At 37.0% G+C, this 24,089-nt stretch overlaps 2 protein-coding genes across 3 annotated transcripts in view; both read right to left on the minus strand.

Moving 5' to 3' along the window:
• Window positions 1–17,446, minus strand: part of MYRFL (myelin regulatory factor like) — a 41,832-nt gene extending 24,386 nt beyond the window's left edge. The window contains exons 1-6 of the mRNA XM_059846929.1: window positions 15,461–17,446; window positions 8,521–8,611; window positions 5,495–5,562; window positions 5,142–5,400; window positions 4,273–4,364; window positions 2,125–2,272 (exon numbers count right to left, since the gene is read on the minus strand). Of these exons, the coding sequence (XP_059702912.1) occupies window positions 2,125–2,272; window positions 4,273–4,364; window positions 5,142–5,400; window positions 5,495–5,562; window positions 8,521–8,611; window positions 15,461–15,506 (704 nt within the window). The 5' untranslated portion in view covers window positions 15,507–17,446. The remainder of the gene's footprint in view (window positions 1–2,124; window positions 2,273–4,272; window positions 4,365–5,141; window positions 5,401–5,494; window positions 5,563–8,520; window positions 8,612–15,460) is intronic.
• A 450-nt stretch (window positions 17,447–17,896) lies between these two features.
• Window positions 17,897–24,089, minus strand: part of RAB3IP (RAB3A interacting protein) — a 32,876-nt gene continuing 26,683 nt past the window's right edge. For both annotated transcript variants that reach the window (XM_059846927.1, XM_059846928.1), the window contains 3 exons: window positions 21,075–21,174; window positions 20,900–20,969; window positions 17,897–18,256 (listed from right to left, as the gene is read on the minus strand). In XM_059846927.1, the coding sequence (XP_059702910.1) occupies window positions 18,174–18,256; window positions 20,900–20,969; window positions 21,075–21,174 (253 nt within the window). In that variant the 3' untranslated portion in view covers window positions 17,897–18,173. The remainder of the gene's footprint in view (window positions 18,257–20,899; window positions 20,970–21,074; window positions 21,175–24,089) is intronic.

Below are 24,089 nucleotides of genomic sequence, written 5' to 3' on the forward strand. Positions count from 1 at the left end.
ACTACAAAGTCATGTGTTACTTCATATTTAAAATTACAATGAAGATTCTACCATCTCCGCAAATCATCATTATTAAAGAAGTAAAACTCACTGAGTTTTTCCTGCAATGAGTTTTTTGGTTTTTTTTTTTTTTAATTTATGTGTATAGGAAATGAGTCTATTTCATAGTAGGAAAAAGAGTAGGTTTTCATATTTAGGTGTCAGCAAGGTCACTAGCTGATATTCTTAATGCATTTTCAGACTATTTTCCTACACACAGGAAAGCAGCTTGAGAAGCAAAACTACAAATGCCCACGTCTCCAAGTTGCAGTGTTTGGAACAATGGCTTCCAAAGAGCAGTTTCATATTATAACTTTCTGAGTATGTCATTTATAGTAAATAAGAGCAAACATATATTTTGTTCTTAGTCCACAAAGAATGATGAGTCATACCAAGCAGTACAGCAAAATTTGGAATAACTTTCAGGTCAGGTTGTAATAGATATCCCTGTCACACAAGCATCCCTACTAGAAATATGCTGCAAATTCCTCTTTCTATTGAGAATTTGTCTTCAGACATTTTTGGGACAGAGCACCACCAATATCAGATGAGAGCCAAGAATGTGCCAAGTGGACACAATGAAGGGCAGAATTAACAGTGGAGTAACCTTTTCTAATGAATCTACCTCAGCTAACAGCATTTTTGTTGTGAAAATTAAATAACTAAAATGTTCAAGTACTGTATGAATAAAATGGAAAATAATAATTAACCTGAGAAATACCCCTCAAATGGGTGCAGCAGTTTGAAGGCATGGGATCAATCCATCTATGCTAAGTAATGAGAAGCATGTGAGTGTTTTGAGGCCAACAGAATACAGGATCCCTACTCAGAAAATCTGTGCAATGTGCTGTATTTACAATGCATCATGGAACAACAGCAGTGCCATTGACCTCACTTAAAAGTAATACTGACTTCCTCTGCAAATAACACCTCAGTCCCCTCCCACAGTAATGGCAACAGAGCTTGTATTGGGATATTTTATTGCTCAGCATCACATAGTCTTTATTCACAAAGAAATGTGTCTGGAACCTTAATTTTAGGTGTATGGGAAACAAACTAACTGGGTAGTGGCAGGAGAGCAATCTCCCACCATCAGCACACTGCTCTCATGTAGTCATTGACTGAAAGTGCAACCAGGAGTTGGAAGCCTTAACTTGGAGTGACTGCTCATATCACAAATTCAGCTGGAGGTTTCTGGGTCCAAGGACTGTAAAAGACTACTCTCTTGTCATGTCAATCACTACCTGATTGGGTCGTGTGGGGCATAGTAAGATGTGCAATGCCCCTATCCCCTGTACAAACAGGGAACATCAGTGTCCAGCAATGACATGGATATACACCCAGATCCCATGAGACATTTTGGCAGGTTGGGCAAGAGGAGCATTAAATTTACTGTGCTATGCAAGACCCATGTAGACAGTGACAAATTTTTTGCACCAATCCTGAAGAACTAACCAGATGCTGTAGAAAAGGGTTAATTTGTTAAAAGGGTTTTCATATGCCAAATATTAGAATGGAGAAAATCAGGGATGTAAAGTGAATTTGGAATGACCATTTCCAGATCACGTGCCAAAAAATTATTTACAGTTTGATTAACACAGCAAAAATCTAAATCTTTCACTGAACAGCTGCATGTCACCCACATATGTATAATTAATAAGACTTAAGTTGTATGAGCCCAGAAGCAATACTGGTAACTTCTAATGTTTTCCTTTAATATTTTAGACCACTAGAGGGAAAGGTGCCATATGCTTCGTAATTATTTGCCCCAATGCATTTGATAAAATAAACAAAAGTTACCAGGTATCTTAACTCACTTTTTGTTTGCCTCTAAATCCCTGAAGGGAAATCAGGAAAACTGGCATTAATTTCAACCAGTGTTTCAAGTTCAATTTATCTGATACACCTGCAGGTTCACATTTCATCATACCTGTTATACTTCCTTCTCTGTTCTTATTTCCAGTAAGAACAAGGGATGCCAATTGTATCATTTATTCCTACAAAAACTACAACAGATAAAAAAGGGGAAAAAAAAAAAAAACAGAAGAAAACAATTTTTTTTCAAGTGCAAACATCACTGCTTACAGTTTTTCAAAATTAGAGTCAAATAAGCTGTTCCACTGAGAAGTTTGATATGGTTGCCATGTAAGAGCTTGACAGCATTTTTCCAAAGCTGCATTCTGTCCATCACTGTCATATTCTTGCACTTCAGCAGCACAGTCCTTTACAGTTGCTGTGGAGAGATAGTGATAATTCGGTTATTTCTTTTGGGACTAGCAAAAAATCCTGCATAGACATTTTTACAAATATGTTTACATCAATGCACATACATATAAATCACAAATGCATTGCATATATATATAAATGTGATTTATATATAAATCACATAACCTTTATAACCTTTGCAGTTATTCCACAAGATTGTGTTATATTCTCTTGCTCTAGAAAATAACATTTTCAGCTTTCCTGATTTGCAAAACAAATGTTTGATTGACACAGCAAGTAGTACTTTCTATTTTTTATTCTCTCCAAAAAGATGAATAGTTTCCTTCGGGGGAGGGGGGGACGGGAAGAGAAGGAGAGCTAAGAATTCTGCTGTACATCTGCAACACTGCAAGAAGCAATTAAGAAAAATAATTGCATTTGTTTCCCATTCCCTCTACCACAAGTTTGAACTGAAGTATATACTACAGGAGGCACAGTTTTCCAATAGCAAGCGCATTCACCACTGCATCTGGGTGATCCCCTTACTGCTTTCTGCCTATACATTAGAGAATTCTTTGACAGACAGGGTCAACACCAATTCTCTGAGATAATATACATTTTATGAAGACAGAGGAGAATGGGATAAGAGAGACAGATAAATAGAATACAGTAAGGATAGGAGAAAATCTGTAATTGAGCATATAACTAAGATCCATCCACTGTCAGCAACAGCACAGTAAAACAGCCTTCAGAATCACTTCAGGCCCAAGCTTCATTTGCAAATCCTCGCTTCTGACATATAGCAGAGACAAGATAGATAGATAGATAGATAGATAGATAGATAGATAGATAGATAGATATAGATAGATAGATATAGATAGATATAGATAGATAGATATAGATAGATATAGATAGATAGAAAGATAGATAGATAGAAAGATAGATAGATAGATAGATAGATAGATAGATAGATAGATAGATAGAAAAACACCACAGTAAAGAAATTCACACCTCACTTCTAAATTATCCCCATGCCATTTTCACCCATATCTGTTCTTTTTCCAATGCATCTGTCAGTGAGATTTTATTGAGAATGACACCCAAATAAAGCTTGTTTCAAAGTTAAATCTTTTAGTATTAAAAACAGCAAGAGCAATTTCAGATATAGAAGTGTCTGCTTGTCTTCTCTTTTCAGCAGTGGTTGACTTAAAGCACTAGTCACAATCAAGAAACACTGATTAAACAAAAGATATGAAAGAAAAAGCAATTTACTATATCCAGTTGATACTCATTAAATGTATTCTAAGAGATTGATTTAAACCTGACAAATAACTTACTCTGAAGAAAGAACAAGCCACTCAGATTTTTCACTAACAGACATGAATAAAATTCCTCAGGTAAACGGGTCATTACAAACCATTCATTCAGAGAGAGCCTCACACTTCACAGAAGCTGACTCATTTCTGTACATGCCTGATAACGTTTTTTGTATCAATTGGCATGAGCTTATTTTTTTAATCTTGATAAAACAATGAAGCAAAGCAATATGGGGAAGGTGGGAAAGAGCATACAGCTTTTGCCAAGCTTGCTTATGCATACACTTTGTAGAAAACAAAACATGGAGTGGAGGAGATAATGGTAAATGGCAATCTCTTTGCTCATCCACCCCACTAATTCCCTGTTCAGCTGACCCAAAATTGTTTCCTTGCCCAGTCAAGTTAGTGCCAAGCAAAGTAAGCAAGATACATTATCATCTCTGTAGTGGAGGTTTACATATGGAAAAGAGCAGAATATTCTACCCAGAAAAGCCTCAGGAAATATGAACCTCTAATGCTTTTCTCTCTTAGCAAAATAGAAATAAATCCTGGTTTTCCATAAAGGTGGCAAGAAACTAAAGCTCCCTACTGAGTAGTGGAGTAGAGACAACTAATATCAATACTTTTTCTGAGCCAGCAGGAGATGTGCTCCTCAAGTATTCCCTTGTTTATGGCATAAAACATTAAATTTCCTCTTCACACACTTGCTCACCTTGTCTGGAATCCTGAGACTGCACTGGAGAATCAATCCCATCTCCTAGTAGTTGGGAGAGCTTCCTTTTTTTGCTTGATGCTGCAGAAATACTTTTGTAAAAACACATGTTGTGTTACTCCTTTATAAGTTTAAATATAGATATTACAGAATCATAACAAAAGAACACCTAGGTACCTCTTATCTCATTTTAACAGCACTGTCATCTAAATTCTAATTTGCTGAGGGAGGAGACTGTTGGTGGGATTTTAAAACTGAATTATCCAATTTTTTCCATTTTTTTTTTATTCCACATGAATAAAGAAGTTGATTCCATTTAAAATTTTATACAGTGCATAAGTGGCAGGGGTTTAGTTTCCTGACATTTTCATTAGAATCACAGTTTTTGTCTTGAATAATTTTACTTTTTACCAGTTAATGTTAAAATACCAGAACATTTTAAATAATTGAGCATGCAGAACACATTGGTGGGTTAATATGGCAGATAGTATACAATTACTGCTTCACTTGCTTGCATAGATATGACAATTCCTTTTATGTTATTTGTTAGAACACTTAAAAGATCCTCATGCACAAATCTCTACAACAGGTATTGCAGAACACATCAATATTTTTATAATCCATTTATGAAAAACCTGTTGATTTCTCATTAGCCTTCTATTGTTTTAAAAATTGAAATGCAGTACTACTTCCAATCTAAACTTCAATCAAGGTATTTTAAAGAACCCTCAACCACAAGTGTCTCAAAAACGTCCAAACACTGCCATCCTGTGGAAAATCCTACACCCACAGGGATTTACAACCAGTATTAAACCAGTTCTACTGGTTTTCACATGTCTCACCCTTTGCATAAAAGCTTTGTCATTTACCCAGAAATCTGAGATGCATTAGGCTGGAAGTATGAATAATTAAAACCCAAACAGCTGGAGGATGTAGAATGATTCCATGGAGTCACAGCATTTTCTGTCTTCAGGCAGCAGCCTTGGGAGATGGTGCAAGGATAGCCCGTGGCACTGGGGTCAGGGTAAGGCTCCATGAACCCGCAGGGAAGCTTGCTGGGTGCCCCGACAGGTGGGCATGGGAGCGGAGGCTGCAGCCCACTGGGCCACACAGCATCACACCATGGGGCTGAGAGAAATGAACAGAGAAGAACATAAGAACAAGGAAGAGGAGCTGGAGATCTTCCTACAGGCTTGGGAAAGGCCAAATTCATGGCACCTACTTTGTAGCTGTGGTGGGGAACATGGTTCTGAGCCAGAGTCGGGTGGGGAGTCTGGCAACTGGCTTTGCCTGGGGATGAAAAAGAGATTTTAATTTCTTCTGGAACAAGACACAGAGGACAACAACAACAAACGCTGAAAGCAAGCGGAGGGGGACCACCAGGCTACTGACAAGGGTCTTCAGGAAGCATTGCTCACCATATTTGCTACCCCTTCTCACAGGAGCAATGTTACCTACACTTCATCAGACCATCTCCTTTGCCCTCTGTCTCTGCTGTGAAGGAAGACCCAATCCCCATCCTCTCTCACCCAAATCCCCCCTTCACAACCTGCTCATTTCAATCCTCCTTCCCATGAATGGTTCTCCAGTTACCTCCAGGCACATCAGTAACTCTCAACATATGGCCCTTACAAGGGATTTAAGCCCCATTCTCTCTAAACTAATGGTTAAGGATCTGTGGCATCTCCATCTCTCTTCAGGAAGAGAAAATTCTATGCCATCTTGCTGCCATTCAAAGGAGCTACAGAGGCTTCCTCTGTTACATTAGGAATAGATGGAGGTTCAAGAAATGGATTCTCAATCCTTTCCTATGAATTGTCAGCTCAAACTGCTCTGAAGCCTGACCTGAAACACAAGTCTTAAGGTGCATGTTAGGCTAAAAATGCTGCAGCAGAGGAAGGATGACAGAAATCTAATGAGAAATATCTCCTGTACCAAAGCTGAGTGCTCTCTCGGAAGCTGAATAAAATAAAAATCCTTAAAGAGACATCCTCATATGTATAAAAGGCATGTTCACACACACAGAGCAAATATTTTCAAGCATCAATGGAAAATTTTCACTCTATTGTTTCCACTGCAGGTTTTATATTTCTAAGTTTGGATAGCATTAAAGAGAGCAGTTTCATTTTTTGTTACTAATTATTACTTTTGACATGTGCTTGTGTTTTTCTTAATGGTATTGCTACTGGTCTTCAAACATGTTATGTCCACAACCCTGCATTTTGGGTTAGCTTCAACCACATGGCTCCTCTTTAAAAATCAATTTTTAAATTCCACATTAGAATATTTTTTAATTTCCTTCAAAATAGATTCCCTGGTGCTTTTAAATACTGTGACTACAAAACCTTGTTTTCAACTTTGAATAGTTAGTAAATATTTCATTTTCTTTTTTTTTTCCCCTGTGGGATATTTGATCCATACAACCTGAATTCCAATTCAGGTGCTTTGTAAAATTTTAAAAGATACATATGTAAAACACACATATATGATTATGTACATTCAGTTCATATTCTGGCTTCAAATGTTGTCTTGGAACTTGATTTCTGCTTTAATGTAGATTATTTCAGTAAAATAGAGAGACAGACTTTCTAGGAGAAAGTGTTTATGAAGTAAAGAGGTAGTAGGGATATAACTCCAAGTTAGAATTTAACTGAAACTGATACTGTGCTTTTTGAAGGAAGATAAAATAATCTGTAGTTTAAATTATTCTACATTACAAACACAGTATATCAATGAAATGCCTACTCAGCAAAGGACATGGCAACCCTTTTTCTCCTTTCACTGATAATGTAGAAGGTATTACCATGAAAAAGATGAAGAAATCACATGGTGCTTCACATGCAATGTGAGAGAAGAACAAATGTAACGTTGATGGCCTTTCTAATGCAAGATGATCTTTAATGGAAATTTCAAGGTACACCCAAGACCTTGCTGGTAACAGCACCCTTTTCATTGCACATGACATTATGGAGTTTTGCTTTTTGTATGTATATATGGAGGCTTTTAATATTTTTTTCCTTTGAAGTATTTTGACATGTTCCTTTATGATCATCTATTCTGTTTATGCACAAATTTTCTGCGCTACAGACAAATGCTTAATAATTTGACCTGTACAGATCTAATGATTCAGTAAATGTTCTTAAACCCATAAATAACAAAACAGAACCCTAGTGTAAGTGTAAAATCCTGTTCGGCCTTGAAAACATAATAGTTTTACAGATGGTTTTCCTGTATGTAAGTACTTTGTAGCACTGTAACTATAATATCTAAATTACTTAAGCTACATAATAGCATATATATACACATTTACATTTTGACTATGCTTTATGTATAAAAGCAAAATAATAGCATTTTTAAGTTACAGGAGTTCAATAATGTTGTTAATCTAAAACACATTTAGTCACTCTAAAAATAAAAGTTATGGGTATTTACATACAATCTTCTCTTCCTTTTTCTTTACTTTTATAGTGTGGGCAAAGAGAATCAATTCATTATTCATGACTTAGAGCAGGTAGGAGCCTATTTGGCTCACTTTAAGTAAACATGTGCTGAGTCTGTCTAGAATGAAAACTTCCATGTGTAATTATTTTTAAAACATCCCTTCTTGCTCTGCTTCTTGGCAGTGCAAGTGTCACCCTATTAATAGTATTTTGTCTTGAACAACAACCATCTGACAGTTGTCTAGATGAAAGATTTGGTGTTTAAGTCTTTGATAGATCTATACTACATAATTTTCCCCCTCTGACCATAAGCCTTTGCACTACGTATCCTTCGATAGTTTTAAAGTTAGTCTCAAAAGAGACTGATGGACAATTTCTGCTCTAAGTATTAGGGTGAAAACAGTAGCTCTGCTTCCTTCAAACTGGGGGACTTCTTTCATTCTCTCAATTTATTATACAGTAGTCTCACTTTTATCACTTATTCTGTACATAAACAGTAAATTAGCACTTATAGGAACGTTAAAGTAACAGCTCTGCATTTAATGTCACAATTAGCTTGACAGTCGTGAATCAACTCAGATTTTATTATCACTCATTCTATTGAACAAGAAGACTACCAGATTTCCATTACTGGCTGTAGTTCATTTTTTCTAAGTCCTTCTATGCTTCAAGAAACAATGCCAAGAGAGGCATAATCCTCTTGAAACTCAGATTGCATCATGGCATAGATAAATTGTTTTTATCTACTAATAAAACAATTCAAGAGCTGTGGCTAAGGAGAGGAAGTACATTTTGCTATAATACTTACAAAGTTCCAAACTCTATATCACTACTAATGAATTCTTCCAACAGGCTTGTATCCACCATGGGATTTTCCAAGGCTCTATGGACATCTTGCCCTAAGGTTAAAAGGACAAAAGACAGAAATTCAGAGGGAATTGTCAGTGTTTTAGAATAAGTGATGCTGCCAATGGTCCTAAAAAAGGAAAACCAAATCAGTCCTGTCTCATGTGTAACAAAAGGGTTATGCTTCTGGTTTAGTCACTCTGGGAAAAAGGATGATGAGAAATGCTGGGTAATTAACAATGTGCAGGGGCACTGCAGATGACAGTGCAGCACCAGGCAAACACCACTGAATGCATGGCATTAAGGCTTCAGGGAATTACTGCAGCAGGAGGATGAAGCATCCCAGTCTGCAACTGAGAAAAAGGGTTTTGAAGATAGTTTCTAACTCCTTTACGTTGAGGTCTAAACAGTTTTTTGGGTTGAAGCTCAGATATTGTCTTACACAGATCCACTTGGTGCATTAGTACTTGCAAGTACTGCAATGAATTTCTGATTTAAAACTCCATTTAAAAATCCATCATCTGAGTTTAAATAAAGCCCAAATAAGGCTTCAAAAATGCTTGATGGTGGCTTCCTTTTATTGTAAAAAAACCAGCCCACTAACATGTTAAATGTATTAGCAAATAGAAAAGTTCAGTACTTTGTCCTGTGTTGCTTAGTAACTGAAGGCTATAAACAGATTTTATGATTATAAAGTTTCCGGAATTCATGACAACTTTTGTAGAAAGTCAACAGGCACTCATTAAAAAACCCAGCCAAGCAGTCCTACTCTGTAGGCTCCCCTCCTCTGCAGGCTCCCCTCCTCTGCAGCAAGCCTTCCATAAATACAGGTGTGGCCAGTCAGAATGCAAACAAGATAAGGGCCTTGACATTCCTGCTTGAGCTGCAAGTGCCTCTGTCCCACTTCACACATGATAAAATGGACCAGACCACACAGCCAGAGATGTGAGGCTCAGCCCTAGAGTCTGACATCAAACATTTTCCCCCACCATGGGCAGCAGCAGGTGAGAACACAAAAGGTTAACCTCTGCCTCCGAGCCAAGGGGTAGACGCTGCCTTTGGTGCATTTGCTGCGTTCTCACTGTAGTACCTTGCATAGGACACTTACCCTAATATATCTTCAGATCCTTCTCTGATGTCTTTGTCTGATACTGTTCCTTCTTGATCCAGTGTTTAGAAAGGATATTCATGCAAGTAAAATCTAAAAATCCACCACCTTGCAAAGGATTCCCTCAATACAAAAATCCACATTGCTAATAAACATTTCCCAAATTGCTTTGTGATCATAGATTAATCTAGGTACTGTTTATTGTTGGTGCTGTAGCCTTTATTTTGACTGACTTTCTCTGGGGGATAGCAGCTTGGAGGTGTGCTACTGATAGATCCTTGCATTTCAATTTATTGATGGTGTAAACAAAACTGTTCCACTCACACCAGAGAACAGATTCAATAGGTACAGCCCACTAGCTTATCTCAGCAAAACTGAAACTGGAACTCACAAATTCTGGAAGCAGCGGCAGATCACTTTGGGAAACCAGTTAGAGAGTGCAAAAGAGCCAGGGTTTCCTTAGCAGCCCTCCTCAAACCTGTTCGATTCTCAACCTTTCATTCCCCCAAACCTGTTCAATTCTCATCCTTTCATTCCTCATGCCTGAATGTAGGATCCCCCTACCCTGAATTATAAACCTTTCTCCTTTTACTAATGTAGGCCACAGGAAAGTTCTTCTCTCCCTCTCCCCTCCTTCTTTTAGCCCACCTGTTCTTCCTGTTCAAACCACCAAACCCTCATGTAGAATGATATACTTTCATTACTAACTTGAGGCCAGAAGTCAATACAAAATGTTTTTCCTGTACCATACAGCCATTTTGACCAAGATCAGAGACGGGCTCTTTTGAATCAAAGAATACAACTCTAAATCCAACATGGACAAGGCTTTTCAAGTGGACATCCCACAGCTCAGAGATTAGCTCTGTTGCTAAGTGATGATAACAGAAGTATCTATCATTTCTGTTTAATCTCTCCACTTTGCACAAACAGCTAAATGGTGAGGAGGAGAATTCAAGAATGAGCAGTGCTGGGAGAGGAAGGAAGTACACCAGGAAGACAGGCCACCACTAATGAATGTTTGTGACACAGGTACACGGAACAGTGGGCACATTTTGCTGCCCTGTAGAACTCTGTTAATGTACTTTCCAAGTCAGTGGCATCATGCGCTTGTTCTAGCATCTGTTTCAGAAGAGGAGGACCTCATTGATCATATGCAAATTTATTTTAAATGGTGGCATCCATTTCACAGGCATTTGATCACAGTAAGTACTTAACAGGGCACCAAGCAAGACAGTCACTCACCTGGATGTTACATGCTTGTGAGAGCAGGGAGCTAACTGTGTGTATGTGGCAGGACAAGCCCTGCAGTGAGGCCCCTGTGAAGAACAGAACCATGTGCCCAGCTAAGAGCTGCTGGAGGATAAGTGGAGTCAGCAGCCTCAATCATCAGCTTGGCTCTGCTTGCAGTTCAGTTTATGCTGCAATGTGCCCAGACATCACTGGAAGAGTCTGCACTGAGAGACATATTCAATTTTGATGTCACTGCAGAGGACTACCAGCTACCCAACAAACAGATGAAGATAAAAGGACAAGGCAGTGCCATGGCAGGAGGTTCACACAGAGATGTTTGCAGAACACACACAGCAGTCACAGTCTGTATATGATTATATATTTTTCTCATTTCTTCTTAAGCTTGATACTTCTGTTGTTTTGTTCCCAAAGTCTAAAACCTGTCAGTACCACCCCTGTCTTCTGTTTCCTGTCCATTCTCACCTAGTCTGTCTCTAATACCTGGCCACAGGCCCCCAAGGAGAAGTATGAACTCCAGCCTATTAATTTGGCAGTTACTCTTTGGCAGACATCCCCTTCTTTCCTCCAGATATGAGGCTCTCATCACCTTGCTCCTCAGCTTGACTCTGTGGTCCTGTGACCAAGTCTCAATCCCTCAAAAACCTACCTTGATCAATTCTCTGAATACTTTCATGTAGCCTTATGTATAGCTGCATTTAAATCAACTGCCTCCTTTTCAGTGGTATCTAAATGGAAAGTGAAGGATGGGGGACAGAGAAATAATATTGACTAAAAATCAATACTAAACTAATAATTTCCTGACATTAGAAGAGGATGCCAGGAAGCTCCTAGCCAAGTCCAGCTACCTATAGTAAGATCAGTGTTAAAATATCAGTTACTTTACACACAAAACAACCCTTATATACAGCTCAAGGGGTAAAAACAGCACAGAGAACATGGTCAGTGCTCAGTAATGCTTGCTTGCTGAACAGACAAATTCAAGTTTGCTACAAAGCCTTGCAACCAGGAAGCTCCTAGCCAAGTCCAGCTATCTATAGTAAGATCAGTGTTAAAATATCAGTTACTTTACACACAAAACAACCCTTATATACAGCTCAAGGGGTAAAAACAGCACAGAGAACATGGTCAGTGCTCAGTAATACATGCTTGCTGAACAGACAAATTCAAGTTTGCTACAAAGCCTTGCAACTTGGGGGATCTATTTCTGCTTGAGAAGTAATAACTGATTTCCACCTTAAGACACCTTACCATGAAAATAAGTATTTTTTTACAAAAAGAGCTTTCAGCACTTTATGAGCTCTACTATACAGGCTCAATGGTCCAGCTGAACCTCATTGACTTACACTAAGGTAAGTATTACTTATGGGGCTTATAGGCCCTTTTTCATGGTAATGGACTCCAAGACTGGTTGCCATTTAAATTGTGTACAAAAGTCCAGCTCAATATGACTGGAACAGACCTGCTGTCATTGACACAAGCTGCAGAGCTACAGGGTTATAAGTATAAACCAGCTGCAGCCAGCCAAGAGGTATCACAGCCTAGGTTATTCAACTTCAGAAAGACCTGTTACTCCAAATTGTAAGGAGCAAGTTTGTGTTAAGATACACTTTTTTTCCCCAAAGTAACATTTTCTATAGAAACAAATCTTACTATCAATATTTTATATTTTTCATTTCATCTTTTATTCCTGTTTCAAACTCTCATCCTTAAAATGGTATGTGGCACCCCTGAGGTTTTAGTGTTTTGCATTTTAAGGGCATGTTTCTTCAGTGGCTTCATTACTTACCACAAACTCTAATCTATGTTCCATGTTACCCATGCAGAAGTACAAGTATATGGACAGGTGATGATTCCACTAAGGAAGAGATTTCTTTGGATCACAGACAAAACACATGCATTTCAGACACCTCAAAGTACCTTACAACAGAAAAGACCAAGTTCAACAGTAACTAGGCTGACCTTCTACCAGATCTCATTGATAACATGAACAAGAACAGATTGTTCTGCCACACACAGGTGGGAGAGCTAATCAGGAGCTCCGACCTTCCCTTGACAAATAGTAACTTACAGACTCTAAAATGCAGAATGTTTTAATTATAAATATTCATTTCAACAAGAATAATAGAAAAAAAGCCTGCATCAAAGATGAGATCTCTAATGTGCAAGTGAAATGAAACAGAAAAAAATTAGAACTTCCCAGCAACACAAGACAAAAGCCATTTACTTGAATGAGAAAAAGCCATGGTCAAATCCCAGAGTCTTATCTAATCTAAAAGGTCTGTCAACTATTCAAAGAAGTGATTGCCAGAAAACAAACATTATCTCACTTTCCTTGAGAAAAAATCCTGTTTCAGACTGTCCCTGCAATACTGCAGATGCAATTTCATCTTACTAGTGAGTGTAAAAACAAATACGGAGTGTAAGGAGCCAAAGCACAAGGCAGAGGGGACTCTTTTTGTTCATGAATTTCAAATAATTTTACCAACCAGATCTATAGATTCATTAACTGCCAGCTGATGCATTTGTAAGCCAAAACTGAACCAACGAGGAACCACTTAGTAGCACCATCCTCCACTTGATATCACAAGATCCAGTTTTTCTTAGCCTTGAAAAACCATGTTCTAACACTGCTATGACTAATCAGAGACCACCAAATCAACACCAGCAATTTATGACTCTCGCTTCAAGATTTTTTGCCTCATTGAGGTGTTACAAAGCCAGCCCACAAGCTGTAGTGCTAAGCTGCAGAGATGCCACTACTTAAAACTGGCTTTGTGCTGAGTAAACACAACCTCTGCTTGAAAAGAGGGCTAACCATTTCTTTACTTCAGCTTTCTTCCTTTTCAGACTTACCTATGGTTTATAAGAGCAAGAGAGCCTACTCTGTGCTGAATGAATGATTGGCTCATGCAGCCTTGACACATATCCATGTCCAGATAATGAAATTCAGCCATCTAACAGCATCACTGCATGCTGTATGGCCTTAGCAGATCTTTGTCACCTTCTAATGGAACATACCACATATTATGGAAGGGACATGACATCCCAAGATGTTTTGTTTTTTCTGTAATTAAAAGGAATCAACAGGGCTTCTCACCCTGGCACACACTACCAAAAGACCTTCTAAAAAGATTTGAACTAATAATTATATATTTAAAAACAGTAATTCTCATTAAAGAGCTTATATAGCTAAAATCCCTGCCACACCTTCTACCATCAAAGTATCATTGTCACAAAAGTCAATAGAAGCTAACCTATACTTCCCTAGAAAGCCATATTTTCCAAAAGAATTCCTAAAAAATGTGCTTTTTTATTATATAATTTGTATTCAACACAATTTTGATATTTAACTGGTATGCAATGGAGCAGTTGGGAAAAAAAGGGGAAAAAACAGAAAAAGCCTGATAAAAACAAGCATTATGCTGCTAAAAGCAAAGCCAAAAATGTCTGTTAGCCTTTCAACTCCATGACGTAAACCTGACCTTCCTGACCTTAAGGAAGATGGTGTGAATTTCCTACCATCTATAAACAACACATTTGCTTGCTAGCAGCCCTAGATGGGTAGCTCACCAATTTTAATTTCTTGTCTTAAATCTATTTCTTTGATCAATTTTTTAATGTCTTAACTTGAAATTGAAATTTAAAAGTTACAGTTGCCACCTCTCACCCAGGCCAACAGAGGGGCAGGGAAAAGAATAACACAGAAAGGAAATCACAAGAGTGATTTTCCCAACTAGGTAACTTGGTAGTTTCCCAAGTTACTTTGAAATCAGTGAATACCTGCATTTGAAAACAAATACAAGAAAAACAGCTTAGAATAGAACAGTCTACATATTAAAGACAAAAAGCAAGGTGCAAACTTGAGAAAGGGAGACAAAAAATAGTAAAAAAAGACAAAAGTAAAAAGCCTTTGAATACATTATCTGTGAGTCTAAAAATGCAGTTTTATTATGGAATCTATTAGGAAGTGAATTGTGTAGTAAGAGAAAATGATGAAACTAACTGGACCAGCTTGAATAGAAAATATCTTGGAGACAAAGGCAGGACAGATGATCCCAGCCAAAAGACAAAAATATCCTCAGAAGGGTCCTGAGGATACTGACACAATTAACATTTTACCAGTTACAATCAGGCCATTTCAGTTAGTGGAAAGAAAACCCTCTTTACCTGACATGCTAAAACTGAGAAGGAAGTGAGATCCCTAACCCCATGAAAATCACTAAGATTTTAGAAGTGTTACACTGCAATGAGTCCTCAGTCACTTCCCAGTTTTTCTTCAAGACAATTACCTTGCCTGTACTGCAGGCTTTGCTTGGTGTGCCTTCCCTTTGGTATTCCGGCCAGAGCACAAAGAAAGGCACTGCAGCACATCTGTACTATTTGTAATTATTCTGGTACTGCCTTTCACAATAACTTAGTGTAAACACAGCTTTGGGTTTCAGAGCATTTTTTCTTCCTCCTTTCTTCCTCAGTTACCCCCAAAACAATTACTGGTTTTGCTGACACTAAAAATTGTTAAGGCTTCTCCTGAAACTAGTCTTACCTTCAAAGAACTGCTGCAAGGCCTCATTTTCTCCCACCACATCCATGAAAAGCCAGTAGAATTGTTTTGCTTTCCTACTACTTGAAGAGCTCCCACTGGGACAAATGTAGTCTCCTCCAGATGATTATGAACATGCCAAGGAATACATCATGATTTTGTCAGAGATTTCAATGACTTTCCCTCGGCTGACTTCATTCCTCTGTAATAGATTCAGGGTTATACTTAGGCTTTATGTAAAGGACCTAAACTACAAAAAAGGAGAATCTAGCAAGGCTTTTGAAGCAAGATGATGTGGGTTCTAGCCAGTCAGTAAGTCTAATGTTCTCGTTTTAAGGACCTTTGGTCCCAGTACTAATTACACATGCGCAAAAAATGCAGCAATAAAAATTACTTATCTTGTCTTTGTACTTTTGCACAGGTCATGTAATTAGTACTACCAATGAAAGCAACAGTAATCAAATATGCAAGAGCAAAGCCATCACTGGTAGGGAAGTAGAACTTCTGTGTTGTTACTATTATTGAAAAAACTAAATCACACATTAGCCTGTTTGTCTAAGGTAACACTGGAAAACATATGGGAAAGCAGAACATGGAACAAAACTCTTTTAAGGCTAGCAGCAAACTCTACTTCACTTTCTCTTAGTTCAGCTTTAAACACTGAAAACTGCCCATTCTGTCACCACTAAGCAAACGGGAGAGAAATACTCAAGTGTTTTGAGTAGATATTAAAAAACGCATTTGGTTATGAACAAAAGTTCCAATGAGGTCTGACATTAAGACATTTTTGGAAGCAATTATATTCACCAGACAAGTAGTTGTCCAATTTTTACAAGCCCCAGGCACTCAGCGTGACACAGGTTTCTCATGATAAACAGCTCATATGAAAAATATAGAAAAGAATTTTGGATAAGGGACATGAAGACAGAAGTCAGTCAGCATTTACAAGATGCTGAGTCAGTCATTACTACTGAGATGCACTACATGGGGTACACCTTTGTACAAGAAAATCACCTCAGCATAGTACATTTTAGGTACTACCATGTATAGAAAGGACCCTTCTCTCTGCTTATATGAGCGACAGGATTTTGTTTTAAAGGATATTAAGTCAGAATAGCATCAGCTACTGGCTACCATTTGCCTACTGTTAGCTAATTATGGAAACCATTCTCTCATCATCTAAACTAAGGATTAACAAGCATTTAGGAAGCATTTATGAGCCTAACATAAAACATTAATACCAATAAACACAGCTTTTTTTCTAAGACTGAGTAAAGCCAGACTTCCTTAGCATTACTGAATGGATAAACAATCCTTTAACAACTGCTGGTAGAATTATTCCACGTTTCTACAATAGCAAGTAGTACCCAGTGATAGGACTATTCCCTCAGTATTAAAATTGCCCAGGTTAGACCTACATATTCCATTATTAATAATATCTAGGTTCAGTTGTTTGTTTATACCTTAGCATTGAAATCTCCGGTCAAAGCCAACACCTGAAAAATGTTTTCACGTATATACAAACAACACAAGCATGGTATTAAATTTCACTGCCCATTCTATTGACTCTTATGAAGACAGAGAACATTGCAGCAAGACAATGACGAATAGTGTTGGTTTTGTTCAGCACCAAAGAGATCCACTGAGATGCTTCTTGTTAGGAAAAAAAAATGTATAAGCTCAGCTTCTAGTCAGGTTACCTGTCAAAGTTTTAATCTTGTGTGCAACTGATTAAATAGTTGTCAGGACTGAGATCCAATGTTTTTCCAAGAAGGCAAGTCTAGCTCACACCCACAACCATGTTCCTTGTAACATCATCAACTGTCTGCCTTCAGCTGAGACAAAGCCCAGGAAAGAAATGACCACTTCAACTTCCAGTGCCAAAGAAACACTTCCAACAGAAAAAGCATCTCTTAAGAGGCCAGGATCCTTTTTGGAGGTTCTCTGACACCATTTTTTTCATATAAACAAAATTGTAACATTATATGGAAATTATCATCAGCATGTTAAAGAAATCACAAAATGGAAATTTCTGAGCTTCAAAAACAACTATAGGGGAAATTATGTATAAGACATTGAAAACTGGAAATCCCAGAAGATGGGGAAAAAAACTAATTTAAAGGAATGAAAAAATTCTAGTGAAAGAAAATTAGAGGGAAAGTTTTTAGCAGTCATATATGGGTCAAAAATTACAAGTGTAAGAAAATTACAAGTATAAGAAACCAGCACTTCAAACAATTCCAAGGTCTCCCAGCTGTCTGTTAACCATACATGTTAACATGGCATACATGCATAGAGAGCTACATAGGTGTACCTAAACACTATAATGAAGAAAACACCAGGCATTTATTTGCTCTTCATAAAATCGGTTTCATATTTTGGAGTGTCCTACTGGGGAGGTTCACATTCTGCATCACAAAGAACAGAAGACAGGGACTGTTTCAGATTAACACTTTAATCAGAAGGTTTGTTTTTAAATGTAAATTACAATCACTAATACACCTGCAAGTGCACATTTGTTCAACTAAGTATTATATGTACGCATATACAGCATAGGTCAGTTTAAAACAATCACAGTACTTTTTAGTGCCATCTGCAAATCGAGAAAGATCTTGGACCCACTTTGTGGAAATAAATATCAAGTGACAAAAAGAGGTTCAGCAATTTTAGTTATGTATATTCAATGAAGTTCATGCACGCGCAAGAGTAAAAAGTTTTAGAGCTCTTCCTTGTAATAGCCAAGTTTTGCTAGTGACATCTCTCGTCTCAGCTGCATAACTTCCCAGAACATCTGATCCACTAAAAAAGACAGAAATATCATTAAATATACCAAATTCACATTTTATTTCAACTGATGTATTCAGGCTGCCTTACTCTACATGAGTTTAGGGGAACTTCATAACAAACATCTGGTAAAACCAGCATTAGTATGTGTAAGGGCTAATTGTACTCAGTTATGACAAAATTTGTTCAAGCACATATTCTAAACATTCTAAATGAGAGTCCTATAAAAATTCCTCAGATTTTAGATATCTCTAAAGTGGAGAACAGAACTATATCAGTATTCTTGTCAGCTTCAATTAATTGCAGTTTCTTATTTAAGCTTCCCTGTCCCTTGACTAATTTTCTGTGAAACTAAATGACTACAAAAAGAAAAAAGTAGAGCTTGTTGAATAAGAATTGTTTCACCAAAGAATCTGCAATTTTGCCTTTTACAATCCTTATTGCTCCCTTTTTTCCCCACAGTAATCTACTAGCAACAATAAATTGGGTAGCCAAGACCCTTTTTTCTTTTTTCAGCTGTATTTTTCTAAATGTGATAAGCCTAATGCATAGCTTAAGCTTCTAGACGTCACAGCAATACAAATCAAAATCAGGGGGTATATAATTATTCAAGACAAAATTTCCATGCAGTCAAGAGCCTGATGTAGAATGTCTACAAACATCATTAACCTGAACAACAAGCACAAATTCTACCCTACCATAGTTCAAAAACACTTTTGTATAAGTGACCTCTGTCTTAAAAATTATATGGTGCATTAGTAGAAATGCATGCAGTGCATTATACAGACAATTGTGCTGAGTGCCTACATTCTTGTGAATGTATTGTTGAAATCTTTCCATAAAGCTAGAAATGTAAATTTTATGTTCTAGTGGTAAAGATGACAACTGAGCTGAAACACCAATTTTTTTTTAAACTTCTTGGGAAGAATAAATCAATCTGATAATGTTGAAAATATTTCATTGTATGATGTAAAAAACCCCATTAATTAAGGTTTTTTTATCTCGATAATAAAGCAAATAATTTTTAGTTGAAACTTCACAAGTCCTTTTGGTCAAAGTAAAAGCCTTTTAAAAATCATTAAAACTTAAATAACACATTTTCAAGATCTTCAATGATGCTAGTATATCAGTAAAAATTAACACCATCTGAAGGTTTTATTATACATAATTAAGTATAGGAAATAGCTGAATTTCTGGTGAATTCCATGACCCTTTAACACTGAAAATTAACAGCATTATTTTTGTAATTAAGTCTATCTATCACCTCAGGAGTACTTCAGGTTAGAAATATTTGGGTGTAGCTAAAATCCTGAGCTCTTGAAATTTGGAAACATCAGGAAGAGATGACTATAGGTGAGGTAGCAAAGCAGGGCTAATTCTAGCCAAATTCTTGATGAAGCAAATCCACAGAGACTTGAAAACTGGAATAATGAAATGCACAGACATCCATAAATATTACAATGTTAACTGGTTTACTTTACTTTCAAAAATGCAACAGAACTAAAAAAAAATTACATTTTCACAGTGAAAGCAAGTATTTTAATTTACTACTGACATGGGGCTAATGACACTTTTTCCACTATCTGTGCTCAGCATTTCTGGAAGCCTGAGTGATATGACCTGTTTCAAAAAGATTTGGATTGAAAGCTATTTGGCAATATTCTTTGACCTGGACAGGAAATACAATTCAATCAACTGTGTGCAGTTTAAACACAGTCAAATAATCTTTTCCTTTTATAGTGATAAACAGGTAAATGGTCTTAATGAAGACAAAGCTATGCCTCCAACACACAATGTATTTTTACATTCCAGAATCAAGTAACTAGGTGTACCGCAAATATGATTTCACAAACATCTTCTTTTATATGGACATATTAGAACCACATAGCCCAGCTACGCAAATTTCTGAATTACTGTGCAGAAACAGTTTAAATAGGTAGTTGTTGGATATGATATTCTGACATGACCAAAGCAACTGGATGAAAAAGGTAGGGTACCCCCCCAAGCCACAGCCTGAAGCAATGGCAGCAAAAAATACATTTCTCTTTTGGGGTGGAGGGTGATCAAGCCTTACATTTATAACCAGAGCCCTAATCAAGATTTGGCCATGACACTGCAATGATCTCATTTCTCACCTGCACTCCAATGAATGATTACAGATTTTCTGTATATATAAAAGGCAACCTGTTTACATTTCGCAATTTCACCCAAAATATTGCCTTTCTTGCCGGTTCCCCTTGAAAAAACCAGAAGACGTACCAAAACACCAAGCTAAAGAAAAAATGGTCCAGATCAAGCCAAACTGAAGTTTTTTGCATCCAAAATACCTTCCCATTCTGTGACAGAGATTTGATTTTTGACCACTGTGTGGAAAAACTGTGACTAACTCCCCTAGTTAGATTTTGTTTTAACATTTCTTACTGTATAAGGGGTTTTAAAATGAACTGAAAATCAATGCATTATAATTCATTGTTTTAAAAAATAACTTTATTGGAGAGTGAAATATCAACATATTCTCAAAATGACAACAATGACTAACTGATCACTTGTAATGTCAGGTAACAGATAGCAACTTTGTTGCACAGAGAGCAACTTTTAGGAACAAGCATTATGTAAATATCTCTTTATCTAGGTCAAATACACTTTTTTTATACTCACCATCTTGCTGCTTCAACAGTCCTTGCTGGATGTATCGAATATATGTAAAGAAGTTACACACAGAAGTGATCTAAACTCATAAAAATAATGGTGGTTAATATAATTTTGTATAGAGGCACGGAAAAAATAGTAAAATAACTACTACACAAAATTTAATAATAGTAAATCTACTTACCCTGTAACGACAGAAAGGAGAAATGTAGTAATAACTGCTTGAATCTCCTAATTTGATTCTATGCTTGCATGACTTACTTTGTCCACTGAGAGCACATTTCCTACAAATATAAAGGTCACATGATTCAATAAACCAATCTGACATGAATGTCTAAACATGCGCATGTGTTTATGGAGCTAATGTAACTGCTTCATTTGGCACAGAGAGATGAATGTCTACTTCATTTTGCAAGCTGCAATTATTACATTATGTTGTCAATTATTTTAGTTCCACAAGGCCTAATTTCATTTCAATACTGGTGCGTTATGATGCTTTTTTTGAATTCTAAAACTTTCTTCAGCTCTGGGAATGCACTTCCATATTCACTAATTTAAATTGGCTTGACAACTCTGGCTCAGTGGGATTTCTTTAATTAACTCTTGATATGTCAAAGACTTTTAAATGTATCGCTTGATGCCAACATTTGAACAGATTTTTTTAAAGTTATGCTTGATATTGTATTCCATCCTAAAAAAAAAAAAATCAGCCTCACAGAAGAGCAGTCAATTCTCTGAGATGTATTTTAAATCCAGTTTTGCATTTATGCCCAAATTGAAATCATATTTTACATTCAGAGTATAAAATCTTCTGGGACAAAGGAAAATGGGTTGTCTGGCAGTAATTCTATCTGTTACCATTACAAAAAGTGAGAGTAAAATAATCAAATTTACTTCTGGTGTATTGCAACTATGCAGTATTCAGGAAAGGTCATTAGTCACAAAAAACTGTTCCCCCCAAAAAAAAAAAACAAGTTAGGAAACCAAAGAATTTTTAAAGATGGGAAGAATTTGATTTATTTGGAATGTCTGTATTACAGCATCTCAGATGAACTGGGTTGTCATGGCAACCACAGTTTCATTAATTTTAAAAGCTGCTGGCTCTTCTTTCTCCCATTTCTACCTCATGAAACTGGGGAGTCTAAAAACAAGCTGCCTTTCAAAAATGAAACAAAAATTACTAAGCTTTTGTGGTTCTGAACAGTGGCTCATAGGCCCTTTTAAATTGCCTGCAGCTGGTCCACAGAACCATATAAAACAGGAGAAAATGGAAGTGTGTATACGATCTTCCATAGCAATTTATGAGGACTGACAGCAGTTCATTGATACAAGAAATCCTAAAGTAGCTGAAGCAAGCTGGATCACAATTTCAGTTTAGCTTTTGTCAGAAGACAAACTTTCAATGCTAGGAAAATAAAACCCCTTTTTTCTTCTGGTTACATAATTGCCTTCTCTATGCTGTCTTCCATCACACCAGTTAAAGCTGAGGGCTCCTGCTGGTGACTCAGTTCTATGCTGTACAGCACACACAGCTCAGTGCTTTGTTCCCCCTGGGGACAATTATGTGACTCTTCTGGGGAAACCCAGCTGTCTTTTGTTAAGGCAGCACTCCCTACACACCATCACAGTTACCATTCAGTAACTTCTGTACATTCAGAACCTTTCTGTACTACTATCACAGCTTTCTGTCCTCCACCCCTCACTATGCTATTTGGGCTGTTACCCACTATTTTATGCATCTTTTTACCCGCACAGAATGTACAACAGAATGCAAATGTACAATAAAATTACTTTTAAAACATTACTCTAGCTTTTGTTACTGTTTATTTTCAGTTTGTCTATATTAAGTCACCCATTTTAAGATAATAGTTTCAATTTTAAAAAGCATTTTGCACCATATAAAAATAAAAACATGAAACTGCAATGCTGATTCAGTGAAAACTACACCTGTTTCCCATTCAGTGACAGTAATAATATATAAGGCAAAGCACAACTGCTGTCAAACTACACTTAAATACTGCAGATTCCTTACCTATTACTTATCTACAAGAGGCAGCACAGAAGTTTTTGTTGGTACAGAAGAGTTGGAAAAGTGAGAGAAGAATTTGCCTGACCTTTTGGTATATCTAAAAAAACTAAATTACAACTTGTGCAGTGTCATCCCAAAACATGAATCTCTACTTTGCCAAATATTTTAAGGATTTTCTAAGTTGTGATTTAAAAGTTATCCTACACTGGAGAAAACAGATTAAAAATCTCCAAAAATTTCTGAATGATGCAGTTGAGTCTCCTGTCTGGGTTAAGTATTTCATCACATCAAGATGCAGCAAAGTTGCTTGAACCACAATGACTTCAAATCCATTTGTCAGTTGTTTTTTGAAGACACATGATTTGTTTCAGTGGTTTCTGACTGTCCAGATTCTCTACTGCTTTCATGGAACACAGATTACAGTGGCAGATCTTGGATAGGAATGCCCTATTCCTTGAGTAGCTCCATTACTGGTGTGGGACCTTCTGATAAGAGGCTGCTACAGCTTAAAGAGTGTGTTCTAGTGACAGAAGGAAGCTGAAAAAAATTTGAATGCTTGAAATTTGCAGGCTAGAAAGGATCAAAGACTAAGTCATAAAACACACAAAACCAATTTTCATTTTATACAGCTTCTTTAAAGAGAAAATAAACTACAAGTGACACACTCTGAGATGTGTCACTTGTAGTTTCTCTTCCACTCAAAAGAGGAAAAACTATTAAAAAGCAGTGGCAATAAGAAAGAAAAAATCTTAAGAGTCAGATGAAAACATTTTTATGAAAGTTTTCTATTGCAAAATTGAGCTCTCTTAAATCAAATATTACAGAGTAAATTGTCAACTTGTCCAAAATACTTCCAACAGAAAGGTCAAGTCTTTCTCACGATTTGGAAGGCTTCAGATTAATATCCAGACTGATCTTGCTTTCTTAGTCCAATATCCTCTAAGGTATCCTACAGTCCCCTTCCTTCTCCACATAATCAAAGCCTCAGTCCCTCCTACCCAACTTCAATGTTTGTATCAGTACCTGACAACAAGTCTTGCTTCACATTTCTATAGGACCATTCCAGAATTTCTAAAATAATCTTCCTTCCTGTCATTCAAGCATACTTCCTACTTTAGGTTCCAGATCTCATCTTCATTCCCACTTACATTCCTCCTGCTCAAATTCAGA

This window comes from Haemorhous mexicanus, chromosome 5 (genome assembly GCF_027477595.1).
Source record: "Haemorhous mexicanus isolate bHaeMex1 chromosome 5, bHaeMex1.pri, whole genome shotgun sequence".
NCBI classification, from domain to species: domain Eukaryota; kingdom Metazoa; phylum Chordata; class Aves; order Passeriformes; family Fringillidae; genus Haemorhous; species Haemorhous mexicanus.